This window comes from Brienomyrus brachyistius, chromosome 20 (assembly GCF_023856365.1).
Source record: "Brienomyrus brachyistius isolate T26 chromosome 20, BBRACH_0.4, whole genome shotgun sequence".
Classification (NCBI taxonomy): Eukaryota; Metazoa; Chordata; class Actinopteri; order Osteoglossiformes; family Mormyridae; genus Brienomyrus; species Brienomyrus brachyistius.
In genome coordinates this window covers 2,070,409-2,083,459 of record NC_064552.1, presented here as the reverse complement: position 1 = coordinate 2,083,459, position 13,051 = coordinate 2,070,409, and the positions used below count along the sequence as shown (strand labels likewise).

The 13,051-nt window shown below is 48.4% G+C and overlaps 1 protein-coding gene and 2 non-coding genes across 3 annotated transcripts; 1 reads left to right on the top strand and 2 right to left on the bottom strand.

Annotated features, from left to right (window-relative positions):
* Window positions 1-336: 336 nt before the first annotated feature.
* On the bottom strand, window positions 337-429 carry trnai-uau (transfer RNA isoleucine (anticodon UAU)). The gene is given in 2 exon segments: window positions 337-372; window positions 392-429. It is a non-coding gene; the product is annotated as a tRNA-Ile (tRNA).
* Window positions 430-3,551: 3,122 nt separating this feature from the next.
* LOC125715513 (arrestin domain-containing protein 3-like) lies at window positions 3,552-11,859 on the bottom strand. Its single transcript, XM_048987163.1, has 6 exons — window positions 11,268-11,859; window positions 8,639-8,696; window positions 8,414-8,561; window positions 7,397-7,487; window positions 6,854-7,110; window positions 3,552-6,693 (listed from the first exon to the last, which is right to left on the bottom strand). The coding sequence occupies exons 1-6, from the start codon at window positions 11,524-11,526 to the stop codon at window positions 6,220-6,222; spliced, it is 1,287 nt and encodes a 428-aa protein (XP_048843120.1). The 5' UTR covers window positions 11,527-11,859; the 3' UTR covers window positions 3,552-6,219.
* Window positions 5,381-5,491, top strand: trnal-caa (transfer RNA leucine (anticodon CAA)). The gene is made up of 2 exons: window positions 5,381-5,418; window positions 5,446-5,491. It is a non-coding gene; the product is annotated as a tRNA-Leu (tRNA).
* Window positions 11,860-13,051: the final 1,192 nt, after the last annotated feature.

Here is a 13,051-nt window from a genome sequence, read left to right as displayed (position 1 = left end):
TCGACAATGAGGCTTGTAATGTGAAAGTACCCAGAGATATGTGTGTTTAGCAGATGCTTCTATCCGAAGTAACATACAATTTTTGGAAAACTTGGTCAGATAGTGTCCCTGGAACAATTGGGGGTTGGGGGTCTTGCTCAAGGGCCCAATAGTGAAAATGCTTGGCCAGTTAGGGGATTTGAACCACAGACTGGTTGATTGTAGGAACAAGGCTGAGCCACTGAGCCACACAGCAACCCCCTGGGTAGAAGCACAACAAGACGACCAGTGAAATCAGCAGAGATTCAGCAGCATTAAAACAGGAGACTGTGGCGAGGTCACCAGAGGTGAAGACAGTGCTCCAGGTGAGGCTCGAACTCACAACCTCGGCATGGCTCTGCTCGTACGGCGGTATAAGTACCGCGCGCTAACCGATTGCGCCACTGGAGCTTCCCACAGGACCAACCACACTTCCGCTAGGTGAGTACTGTGATGGTCATTGTTCATGTCCTACTGGGAATCCTCACCTGACACATGATGTTACAATGAGGCTTTTTAAAATGAGTTAATGGTTAAAGAACTGCACATTTATTGCACATAATTCCCCAAACCCAGGGAAGTTAAACTCGGGCCAGTACTCTGCATTAGGGTTAGTAATACTGATTAATGACATTTTTCATAAATACTGTTGGATCTCGTTCACAGATATCATCGGAGGCCAATCAAACCTGAGTGTGGGTTTCCTCCCACAGTAAGTTGCCCATGGTGTTGGTGGACATGCTCTGTGATGGTCTGGCTCCCTGCCTAAGGATGTACCCCGGCCTGGTGCCCTACTGCTGTCGGGCAGGGGCTCTCCAGCAGCCCTGCACTGGCTGGATGGTCCATGCAGCATATGATGTGCTTTTTATCGACACAAATGACAGAATAAACCTGCAAAAGTGACTGACCTTTCATGATAATGCATGGAAGCACGTTTTACACGTTAGCTGAGGGCAGTGGGAGCAATCTGCTGACCCTTCTGAACGGCGTCTCAAAATTTGGAGACAGTGGCTTAGCAGGAGCAGAAATACTCTGTTGCAGAGGGACCAGCAGGGTGAGGATGGGAATGAACGCAGCGACCCTTGTCTCTCAGGCCCTGAGAGCGACGGCGGGGGGCACAGCAGGCAGCGCTCTGCTCATCCTGCTCGGCTAAATTCATTATCCTTCCCTGCGATGCCTTCCTGCTAACTGCTAATTACATTTCCAAATATTTAACACGGCTGTCTTTTCCTTCCCAAAGACTCGCACGGTACGAACGTTTAGCCGTAAAGCTGAGTCATCGCATCAGCTAAGCCGGAGGGGGTCAGAATAAAAGATGTTCAGCACAGGATGTTAGAACTCAGATCGGGGATTCGGGGGGGGGGGGGGAGCAGTGAGAGAGCACAGTGAGAGAGTTTTGGACTCAGAAGGCAGGATGTTGCTCGGGGCTTTTTCACCAGCTAGAGAGCAGAGAGGAAACCGCGTTGTCGGTCGTTCTGCTTACGCTGTGCAATCTGCCATGTCTCCCTGGGTTAATCACACAGAGACGTGCAGGTCTCCTGACATAAAACTCATGCTTTAATTCCCTGTGCTTGTTCCACAGCACTGTTGTCCGCTGACCCCCTCAGCCACTGTGGGATGCGGAGTCTTGGTCTAGCTCTCGGAATGTTACTAAAGGACGTTTTTGAACTTGACTTGAAACATAATTAAATTTGATGACATACCAGTGGGACGTCACTTCTCACACTGGAGAGTGAGAAACAAGAGTCAGGCTGCAGCATGAACAGCAGGGGTAGGCAGCCCTGATGCTGGAGTGCCGCTACCCAGCAGGGTTCCATCCTACCTGGTCCCTGATGAACCACCCCTGACCTCCGGCAGATAGTAACTCATCAGGTAGGATAGAAAGTCTGCTGGATACTGGCACTGCAGGATCAGCGCTGCCTACCCCCGATTTAGTCACTTAAGGCTGATGGAAGTCTGAAGATGAGCTGGTTTAGGGCTTTGATCTGGTCACCACCTGGTGAGCACCTTCGCCTGCTTACCTTTATTTAGCAAACACTTCAGTCCAAAGCAACTTACAAGTGAAGAGTGTTTTGGGGTCAGAAAGCAGGACCAGCCCGCACCCCTGGTGCAGTCAGTGTGAAGGACCCTGTTCAGAGGCATAACAGTTCTCTGATTATTATGCCGGCCATGGGATTAAAACCTACGACCTTCCAGGCACAGATCCCTAACCGCTAAGTGTGATGCCTGATGGCAGTGACCCATTAATACTCCGGGCTGTTTGTTCAGCCTGAGCATCCTGCTCAGCACACCTGCTGGGATTTGAACCTCTGCCATTCTGTTTCTCACCACACACTATATACATCTTGCATATCCTGGAAATCAAACCTCCCCCGCAGAAAAAGAGCGGCTACTGACACACGCATATTCGACTCGCTTCGGGGACATCAGGGAGTGACTCACGCCGGTCTTTCCCGCAAATGGACGCAGACATAAAACCCGCCGCAATAGCTTGGCGCCATTGGAGAATTTAGGACAAGTTAGGAGAGAAGGAAGAATGAGCAGGACTGCTGGTTGGTGTCTGCTGTGTTTATGGGAACATGGCAGCGGCCTATCAGGAGAGGTTTCTGTCTTCCTGTCTTTTCTCAGATGACCTCAGAACATGAGGTTAAGTCCTGGAAAGGACGCGGGCTGTCCAGCCCGATTATCCCAATTAGCTCAGATTACCAGCACGGTCCGATCTGCTTCGATCATGAACGCGGTCATACAGCACAGTGTAAGAAAGCGGAGCCCTGCATCCCCAGGAAAAATGCCTATCACAGTGAAAACACAGGCTGGTATTGTGCAACACGCACGGCATTCTGGGATGCGGTGGGTGGCACGGCATCATGTACGTGGCCTGGACGACCCGCCCCTGCCTGCACGCACCCAGCGCTTAGCTCTGTGTCCTCCTGCCTGAAGTCCTGGCATATTTCACGCACCGCAACGCTGCTAGGCCAGCCGTCTGTCACTGCCCCGCCCCCATCCGGCGGCGGTACCTCCAAATCCCATTACCCACCCCGCTGTGGAAACCAGCGCTGCTGTTGGCATGGAAACTGCTTGGGAAATCGCAGAGGCGAAACGGTGCGCTACCCCTCCCCCGCCGACCTCCATATTATGTGCTGCTACGATACAAACCGCGAGTCCTTCATCTTATTCTCCGTGGCAGCAGATCGCAAGCCAGGCTGTCAGCACATAATTTTAAATAATAATAATTTATTCCTGGATGCGTTAACAAATACCCCACAGCAATATCAGGGAGGCTCGTCAGTGACACCAACATCCTTTGTGTAAAAGACAGCCATTCTGAGCGGCTTGAAACAGCCATCAAGTGGATGCGATCGCTGTAACGAACAAGCACATTCAAAGAGAGCGGCCTCCTTATGCACACTCCTGGCCTTTGACGTGACGTAAAGAGAGGCTTAGAAGAGCAGTCTCTCTCAGTTGAGGACCGGCTGACATGCTGTGTGACCCATCCAGACTTTCCAGCTTCTCTTTGCCGTGGACCAGAGGCAGATTTGCATATTCTAAGCTTATGGAGAAGATTGAGGAGGAATGTTCTCCTGATGTTCTGCTTGCACTCTTGCTCTCACCTGGACATCATCGGCCAACATTCCAGATATATTCATTCTAACAGATTTTTTTACACTCTTGGAGAAAACAGCATTCACTGTTAAAGCTTTCAGAGTCAATCATCCTGCACTGGGAGCAATCAAATGGGTAAAAATGTATGAGGAAATGACATGGGCCACATATAAACCCAACAGCCATACCTTCATTTCGGCTGGTTAAATGCGTTCCTTTTGATCAGACAGAGATTTCCACCCAACCTTAATTCCAGGGAAAGAGAGTAAGGAAATCACCAGTCAGGGCCTGATTGGTGTCCCTGATAATTTGGAGAGACCCTTCGCAGTTTCCTGATAATTTGGAGAGACCCTTCGCAGTTTCTTGATAATTTGGAGAGACCCTTCACAGTTTCCTAATAACTGGGTGGGACTCTTTACAGTTTCCTGATAATTCGGAGAGACTCTTTGCAGTTTTCCTCTCAGAGCAAAAGTCTCATTTGCAGAGAAAACAGTTGCATTATGCATCACCCACAAAGCATTTGATATTGCTGACCTATTTCTGGATTTTGAGGTGACAAGGGCCATCCTGTCCAATAGAGGACCTGCTGCTTACACCTTGCAAGCCTGCATACATTTCACATAGGGTCCCATCTTACAATCCACAAAAGGTTTCACTTTGGGGTAAAGTGGTACTTAAGGATACAACCTTGTAACCCGTAGGTTGTTGGTTCATGTCTGCAGAGGCTATAGTATACTTTTTGTCGTGCGATAATGTAGCTTCTGGCTTGCTCTCTGGGGGCTTTGGGCAGGGGGACAATGTAAAGTTCTTTGAGACAATGTAATGTTTTGAAAATGTGTTATATAAATAAATTTGAATTTAACTGAACTCAATTACAGCAAGAAAATATTTACTTTAAAGTAAAAATGCATATAAGCGAAACTGGCAACACCACAAACATGAGTAGAAGTGTCCCAATCAGAGGCATGTGCCACATGTCTCCCGAAAGGCCCCAAATCCACCAGCTGACTCTATTTATTCTTAACAATGTAATCATTACAACTGGGTTATCGCAGGATTTTTTTGTGGTCTGTAGCTGGCTATCAATCGCCATGGTAATGTCAGAGCAGTAAGCACAAGCATGTGACATCGCTGCCCTCAGTACATCCCATCGGTAAACATTTTCCTTCAGAAATGGGTATAAATGATCCTTGATTAGGATACGAACAGCACAGCGGCAGCAGGAATGGAGGCCACACACAGACGCGTGGAATTAAATGATCATTCTCAGCTCGGTTGAAGAGCAGCTTTGGATGAGGAGCGAGAGAGGAGGAGGCGATTGATGGAGGGTAGCGGGCAAGATTTCTGGCGGAGTTCCGCGGTTTCCCAGTACCGACGTTAATTAGGTCAGAGCACAAAAACAAAAGAGGAACGTCAACATGCTGCTGAAAACTGTTGCTCGGACCCCAGAGAGCGAACAGAGCGGTTAAGCGGCATAACGTTCATTTCGCGCCCAGAAACGCGACATCTGTCAGAAGAGCTTCTGCTTTCATGAACAGGCCCTCATGCGGGTCACAGTGTGACCGCTGACCATAATAAAGTGGCCGTTCACTTATAAAACCATTAACGGCCAATATTTAGGGAACACATTAAAAATAACATCTTGCGTTGTCATGATGTAGCACTTTCAGTAAGGATGTACTAATAATCCCCCCCATGCCTGATGGCTGACCCTAACCCTACGATACTTCCTGTTATGGGTGACAAACCCTCTGCAGTTGTCAGGATGGCCGAGTGGTCTAAGGCGCCAGACTCAAGGTTTGCAACCTTCCATTGCAATGGGTGTTCTGGTCTCTGATTGGAGGCGTGGGTTCGAATCCCACTTCTGGCAAAAGCCTTTTAGCGAAATGCCTGGTTCAGGGGCCGTCTGCTGTCATAAACGTACGTCGCTGTGGGTAAAATAAATAAAATGTGAATGTAAACTGCCTAAAGAAACTGAAGTTGCGGACCGCATTGGGTGGTTTAATTCCTTTCTGGGGGGCTTTTCCTGTAAACTGCTGTGTTGTATGATGAAGGACCATCGCGTTTATGATGCAGTGTGTGAAAAGCCTACAGATCTAGCAAGGAGTCAAACAGAGCAGCGGTCCTTAGAGTCAGTGGGTCTAACATGTCTAACGGAGGGAGGGCAAAAGGCTCCGCTAACAGTCCGTCTGAGTAACTTTGAAAGGCGACGTCCATCCATCCATTTTCTAAAGCCGCTCCTCCTATTCAGGGTTGTGGGGGGGTCCAGAGCCTATCCTGGAAGCAATGGGCACGAGGCAGGGAACAACCCAGGATGGGGCACCTACCCATCGCAGGGCACACTCACACAGCAGTCACTCACACAGTCACACCTAAGGGCAGTTTGGTAACTCCAGTTAGCCTCAGTATGTTTTTGGACAGTGGGGGAGAAACCGGAGAACTTAGAGGAAACCTCAGAAGGGCCACATTAATTCATCCTTTAGTCACTGAGATTTTCAACTGTACACACTGCACACACTGTACACACTGTACACCAGAAAACTGCAAATGCTGGAGGCACATGGCCGTGGCAGAGACGTACTGAACCCCCCCAGCATGCTAGTGGGAGGCTTCCTCTCCACGGTCTCGCGGGGAATTGCCCACAGTGTTTGCACCTGGGGTAGCTCGGGCTGGCAGCTGCCCCAGTGCAGGGTAGAGGGGGGGCATTCCAGGGTGAGTTTGAGCTACATACTGTTCCAGAGCAGAATATGGTGGAGGTGCTGCTGGGTGAGATTGGGGGGACAAGCGGCTTACGGCAGAATAGGGGGGGGGTGGTGACAGACAGGGCCAGAGTGCAGATGGGGGAGGACAGACGTAGAGGGTAGCAGCACCTGCTGCAGATTCGCCAGGGGCAGCGTGAGGCGCCGGCGGCCCAGAGGCAGGCTGGGAAGGTTCCTGATTTTTGTGGCCAACTGCCCACCATGGTTCAGGTACGTCGGAAGGGGGCATCGAATCACGGAGAGATTCAGCGGGAAAAACTACCAAAGGGAATTTGATCTCTGGGCTTCTGCCCCAAGGAACACCCAGCAAGACCTAGAAAAATTAACAAAATAGCAAAAAAGCAAAAAAAAAAAAAAGTAAATATCACAATAGAAAATGGCCTAATATGCAGAAAAAATAAGGACTTGCAAGCCGTCCCATTTAAGAGCAGAGAGCAGCGTGATTTCGACTTCTTCAGCCATCCGGCACTTACCTGCAGCTTGTACTCCACTCTGAGGATCCTGCAGTTCAGGATGGACACAGGCAGGTCGTGAGGGATGCTCAGCTCCTGGGTCAGGGTCTGCCACGTTCTGGAGGCAATGGGCTTTCCAGCCTCCTTCAGGACCACCTCCTTCTGAGAGGTTCTCAACCCGCCAGCAAAGAAGCTCTGCTTCTGACTCACTGAGAACCTGGGCACCAGTTTATGGGAGGAGCTGTTGTCGATTTCCACTGTCACCTTTAACCTTTCACCTGGGGGGGTTAAAAAAAAAAAAAAAAAAACGTCACTTGTTTTAATTGGCAGCTAGAAACCTGGGAACGTACGAGGTAAAGGACCAGCATGTCCCGGAAGAGCCGCTTTGCTTTCCCACTCGGTCCTAATTAACTGTCCTTGATTAAGATGTTTGACAGCACAGCTCATTTCAAGGGCTCATTTAATATCCTACAAGTTCTTTTTTAAAATTTACATGAACTTTCCAGAAAAGCAACGGCGCCTGTTCAGCTAAAGTAAACCTCCTCCGACCTCTTCGCCCGTTACCTTGCATGTAACCCATCCGGCTCACGGTGGCGTTCATGGAAACACTCCCAGAGAGGAAAAAATCCTTCCTGACCATGTCGCACTGGGGAGACTGCAAGGTACAAAACAATCCCTCTTATTTGATACACAAAAATACCACAACGGGAAAGTCATAAAATGTCATTCCATCATCCCAGTGGTAAACAATGACATACACTTACGGCATGTGGACAAAAGTATTGGGACACCTGGCCATTGCACCCATGGGAACATAATGACATCCCATTCTAAATCCATAGGCATCAATGTGGGGTTGCTCCCTCCCCCCCCCCCCCCCCCCTTGCAGCTATCACAGCTTCCTCCAGGGGGCTTTCCTCAAGATTTTGGGCATTTTATGGCCCTTACTGGCTGGACACTCGGCACTGCGCTTGGTGATGTGAGGCTTGCATGCAGCTGCTCGGCCATGGAAGCCCATTCCGTGCAGCTGCCAGTGCACAGTGTTTGTGCTGGATTTAACGCCGGAGGAATGTTGGAACTCTGCAGTTATGGACTCAACGGAGCGGCGACTTTTACACACCATGCGCCTCAGCACTCGGTGACCTGCTCTGCCGCTTCCTGCCTGAGTTTCTGTTGTTCCTAAACGTCTCCACTTTGCAATAATTCCACTTACAGTTGACCGTGGAATATTCAGCAGGGAAGAAACTTCACAAACTGACTTATTGCAAAGGTGGCCTCCTGTGACAGTGTCACCCCTGAAGTCAATGAGCTCATCAGAATGACTCATTCTTTTGCAAATGTTTATAAACCTGGCTGCATAGATTGCTGCTTGATTTTATATCGTTGCGACAATGCATATGAATGAAACACCTAATTTCGCTGATTAAGACGCGTGTCCCAGTACTTCTGTCCATACAGTGTATCTCTGAACTGCATGGATGTCTTCAGACACAGGTTTTATGATCATTAGGAGATGCTTTACTGTGACCATCATGGCCTGGCTTATGGTGCCCCCTAGTGTATTCTGCATGTAATACACACCATCAGCTGAGCCACACTCATCTCTGGCTTCGATACAAAGGTGAACATGGACACTGATTTACTTGGGATCCTCCAACACCTGCTAAGCTTTGCTTCCAGCTTGTACTCCACTTTTCCATGAGCTCCTTTAAAGGAAGATGGCATGTTCCTGTCAAGGGAAGAAAGCTAAGATGTTTACAGAGAAGGTTCTGATCATAAACCCCAGATCCAGAGCGTGGTTCTTACCCTTGGGGAATCTGAAATGTAAACGGGAATACATGGCTCCCAGCGGCAAGGACAACCTCTGAAAATGAGAGGAAATATCTCCTGGTGAACAGCTGCCAAAGTTAAAATGTAACATCCTCTAAAGCAGGGGGGTGCCAAACTCCAGTCCTGGGGGGCCGGAGCCCCGCACATTTTTGGGTTTCCCCTCATTTAACACACCTGATTCAACTACATGTGTTAATTACCACACAGTTCTTGAGCCGAACCATTTGTGGTGAAGCAGGGAAAGAACTAAGCTACACAGGACTCCGGCCCCCCAGGACTGGAGTTTGACACTCATGCTCGAAAGGAAGTGCTGTGATCGCAAGAGGAAGTGTTGTGATCCTAACAGGAAGTGACACAGTCCAAATATGAAGAATGCACAAAGGACACACAAAAACATGCTGATAAGTAAACATGCCTGACTGGTTGGGAGAACATTCCGTTTTGCATTTACGTCCTTCTTGCTTCAGCCCTACAGCCATTATCGCTGCTGCTTGCAGTGAGCTGACAAACAAATATGCGATGGCTGCAGTGTTAGAGGTGCAGTGGTGCCAACTGCACTCCCAGTCCTCTCCACAGCAATGCTTACACTGGAAAAACAGACGAAATGTTTTCTGGACCAAAATAGCTATTTCCCCCTAACGGTGACCCCCTGAACGTGAATATCACCGTGACGATCTACTCGCAGCTCTACCTTTTCAGTAACAGGACATTTTTGGTGATCTGAAGGACATCATTTTGATTTGCGACACCGCTGCTCGAGAGGGTGTGGAAAAGTAGAACGTTTCAGGAACCAGTTGTCAAAAGTATGTAGTATGATCCTCTTGTAGATGCTAAGAAGATTCTGCTTTCACGGTTCCATGTAAAATTAGGGTAGATGAAGGAGTTTGTAAATGTTTGGTAACACTTCACTTGAGGGGGCACAAATACTTGACTCAGTTACTGTTGAAGTACAAATCATGAACAACTATAGCAGCTACTTGAGATAAAAGACGTGTCATGATTCATTAATGAAGAACAAACATAAGATCAGTGATTCAATGGGGCTATTCTGGGCAGTGAGTGGCTCAGTGGGCGGAGCCTCTGTGCTTGTCATCGGGAAGGTTGCCAGTTTGAGCCCGGCCTCAGCACATCTGTGGGTCCTTGAGCACGGCTCTTAACCTCCAGCTCCCTGGGTGTCTCTACGGGTGGCCGACCTTCACAGGAAGCTTGCTCTCACCTACAGAGAGCATGTTGGGGGAGGCGAAAAGGGAATTTTCCCAGCGGGATTAATAATAATATCTATTACTGTAGTCAATAAAGGTTCACAGAATTAAGAGACATGATGACAGATATAGTAACTGCTTTAGATGAAAGATGCATCACGATTCATTAATGTTGAACGAACATGAGATCAGTATCTAACTAAGACTTAGTTGGTGGTTGATTAATACATAAGTAATAGCATGATGCTACATTATTTGTCCCTCCCCCCGAAGTAAAGTGCTACCAAATGTTTGACTGCAGAAGGACAGGGCTTCGAAGTACGAGAGAGACAAAAATGCAGGAGAAGATTTTCATTAGACTATAGACATGAGAACTTCCCAAGGAAGATCATTTTTACTGTAGTTTAGTGAAAATGCCATATACTGTATATTATCTGGGGCGGCATGGTGGTGCAGTGGTTAGCACTGTTGCCTCACACCTCTGGGACCCGGGTTCGAGTCTCCGCCTTGGTCACATGTGTATGGAGTTTGCATGTTCTCCTCATGTCGTCGTGGGGTTTCCTCCGGGTACTCCGGTTTCCCCCACAGTCCAGAAACATGCTAAGGCTAATTGGACTTGCTAAATTGCCCGTAGGTATGCATGTGTGAGTGAATGGTGTGTGAGTGTGTAGATTTTTCAGGAACCGGGCTGCGTGGAACGTCGAGATCCACAGTCCACATGGACTTCACCACTTCTGGCATGGATCGCATTCCGCATCGGCACGCGGAGACGAACACGGTCATCCAGGCTGCACTGGCTGATCTCCATGACTCACTCGCTACCTGATATCCTAGCATGAGAATCAGGAGCAGAGGGCAAACACACCCCCAGGACAGGCCCCCCCGTGCTTAAAATCGTTCTGAGTAGACAGACTGCTTTGACTTTGCATCCAGAGATCCATTTAGCATCCTTGGCTGGTCACAATTAGCACCTCCATTTCAGAGGAAAAGCCAGCCTGCGATTGGCTGAGATGTCAGCATAGCCTTGCTTGCGCTGTGGTCGCTGTGTGGGTTTTCTAACAGTTGGAGACGTTCTGTGTGGGTTCTGAACCCACACATCCTGTCTGACAATGTGCTGGTGATATAAAACCGCTACACGATAATCAGGGCCGTTCGTGCAGCTTACAGGATTAATACTGGAAATCTATGGCTAAACAAGAAAACATTTCACATACTATACTACTTTTGTTTAAAAAAACCTAGTATTTATCACTCATATCCTTCCCCGGCATAATTCTTTGACAACTACTGCATAATTTTGTAGTCTTTTTAAAAATACTTTGGAGAATCCTTTCCAAAGGCTTTTTATGGTGCTAGTAAAAATCAAATCATCAAATTTCACATGTGAACAAAACAGTTCTTACCTTTTCCCTTCTGGCCACTAATGATGATGTCATCCAGCTTGAGGTATTTCTCCTTGGCCTGGTACAGTGTGTTCTGGTCATGGGTCTCAATCCACTGGACCTTACCTTTCCCCCTGGCTTTCACCAAGAGCGTCTTGATCTTTGATTCCTTGGCGAGCACTACAGCAACACGCCCCGAGACCACGTCTCCGCCGGTGAAGGTGTTATTCTCGTTTATTGCATCGTAAGTGATTGAAATGCTTTTCAGGGAAGATGCCATCGCTACCAAAAGCTCACAGCGAGTCTGGAACTTCAGGGAAAGATGAACTGACTCCAGTAAAGCATCTATCCTGGACTGGATCGGTTGGATGACATGACGCCTCCCTTCGCATACCACACACCTGTGTCATTGAGCAGGTTGTCTCTTTCCGACACACCTTGCCACAGGAGACATCGGCAGCAAGTTTCATTTCCCATATTACTTCATTCCTTCGGGAGCAATCCTGTGGGTTCTGGGGCGGGGGTCACATTAGATATACGCATATGGAAATTGAGTGAACGGGCAACAAGGAAACCTGACTGACCGGTTTTGCAGCAAAGAACTGCGGATGGGCGTAACACGTGCCACCCAGTACGCTAAAGCCAAGCGTTTGCACAGGTCTTCGTCTTCATATGCTCACTATCCTCCAAGACCAGGGGCAGATTAACTTATCTGGGCGTCCAGGGCAGACGTCGTCACGGACACCCAGCTGTTGTCAATTTAACTAATTCCTCCATTTTTCCCCGAGGAAGGATGGGGCCCTGATGCTTGTTGGGGGACCAAGACTGCAGCCTAGAACAGCCTAGGGTCTCCTCCGCCCCTTCTAACACAAAAAAGAATCAAACCTATGACATAATGAACAGGTCCACACAGGTCTCCCCACAACGTAGGAGCGCGTCTTATAGAAGGTGGAAGCGTGTCGTGGATCCCAACCATATTTAGCCCCAAACACACATATGCAAAGAAGCTTTAGCACGTGGAAGTTAGAAACTGCATAGCAGTGTAACGATAAACCACAGTCATTTTTAAATTCCCATAAATGATAACCTTTGCAATCATATGACACCCAGCTCTAAGTATGAATGCATGTGTGCGTATGGGCATGTCTGATGTAATGTGCCAATCACACTTTTTTAGGGGAACAAGCCTGAACAGTAGAGTTGAGTCTTTCGTCATCTGCTAAGGTGAGCTTTTGATTAACTCTTTGTGTGAAAGAGCGTAAGGATACTCATGACAGTAGCAGGGGCAGCTGGACCGTCGGCTTCCTGTCTTGCGCTATTTGACATATGGGCAACTTCGCTGGTTCTTAGCCCAAGCTGTGCTACCCTCTGGGAGCGTCGGTATGGGGCAGATTCAGCTGTCGCTCAGCTCCTGCCCAGCGGATGCTGGCTGACAGCTTCTCATGCACGTAGCTCCCGCTGCCTGTGAGCCTGACCAGTGTGGGCCGGCTGTGCTCCCGCGGGATCCTTACTGAATCTGCTCCATGAAATATGCAGTAAACATGTACTGACAGAATCTAGATGATAAAGCTTAGACTGGCATCCAAAGATAAACGCTTCTTCCTTTGCAGTATCAGCGTTTGGGCAAAATGATCAAGCCCATTAGACCAGTGATTCTCAAAGCACTGCAGAGACACAGATGCAGTGACCATTGCTACCACTAGGGGGCTAGTTTCTACTCGCTAAATGACTCAATGTATTACATGCCACTAATTACGCTAACTACATCCTCACTGTTTAAACGGAACAGAGGTTAAATACCGCAC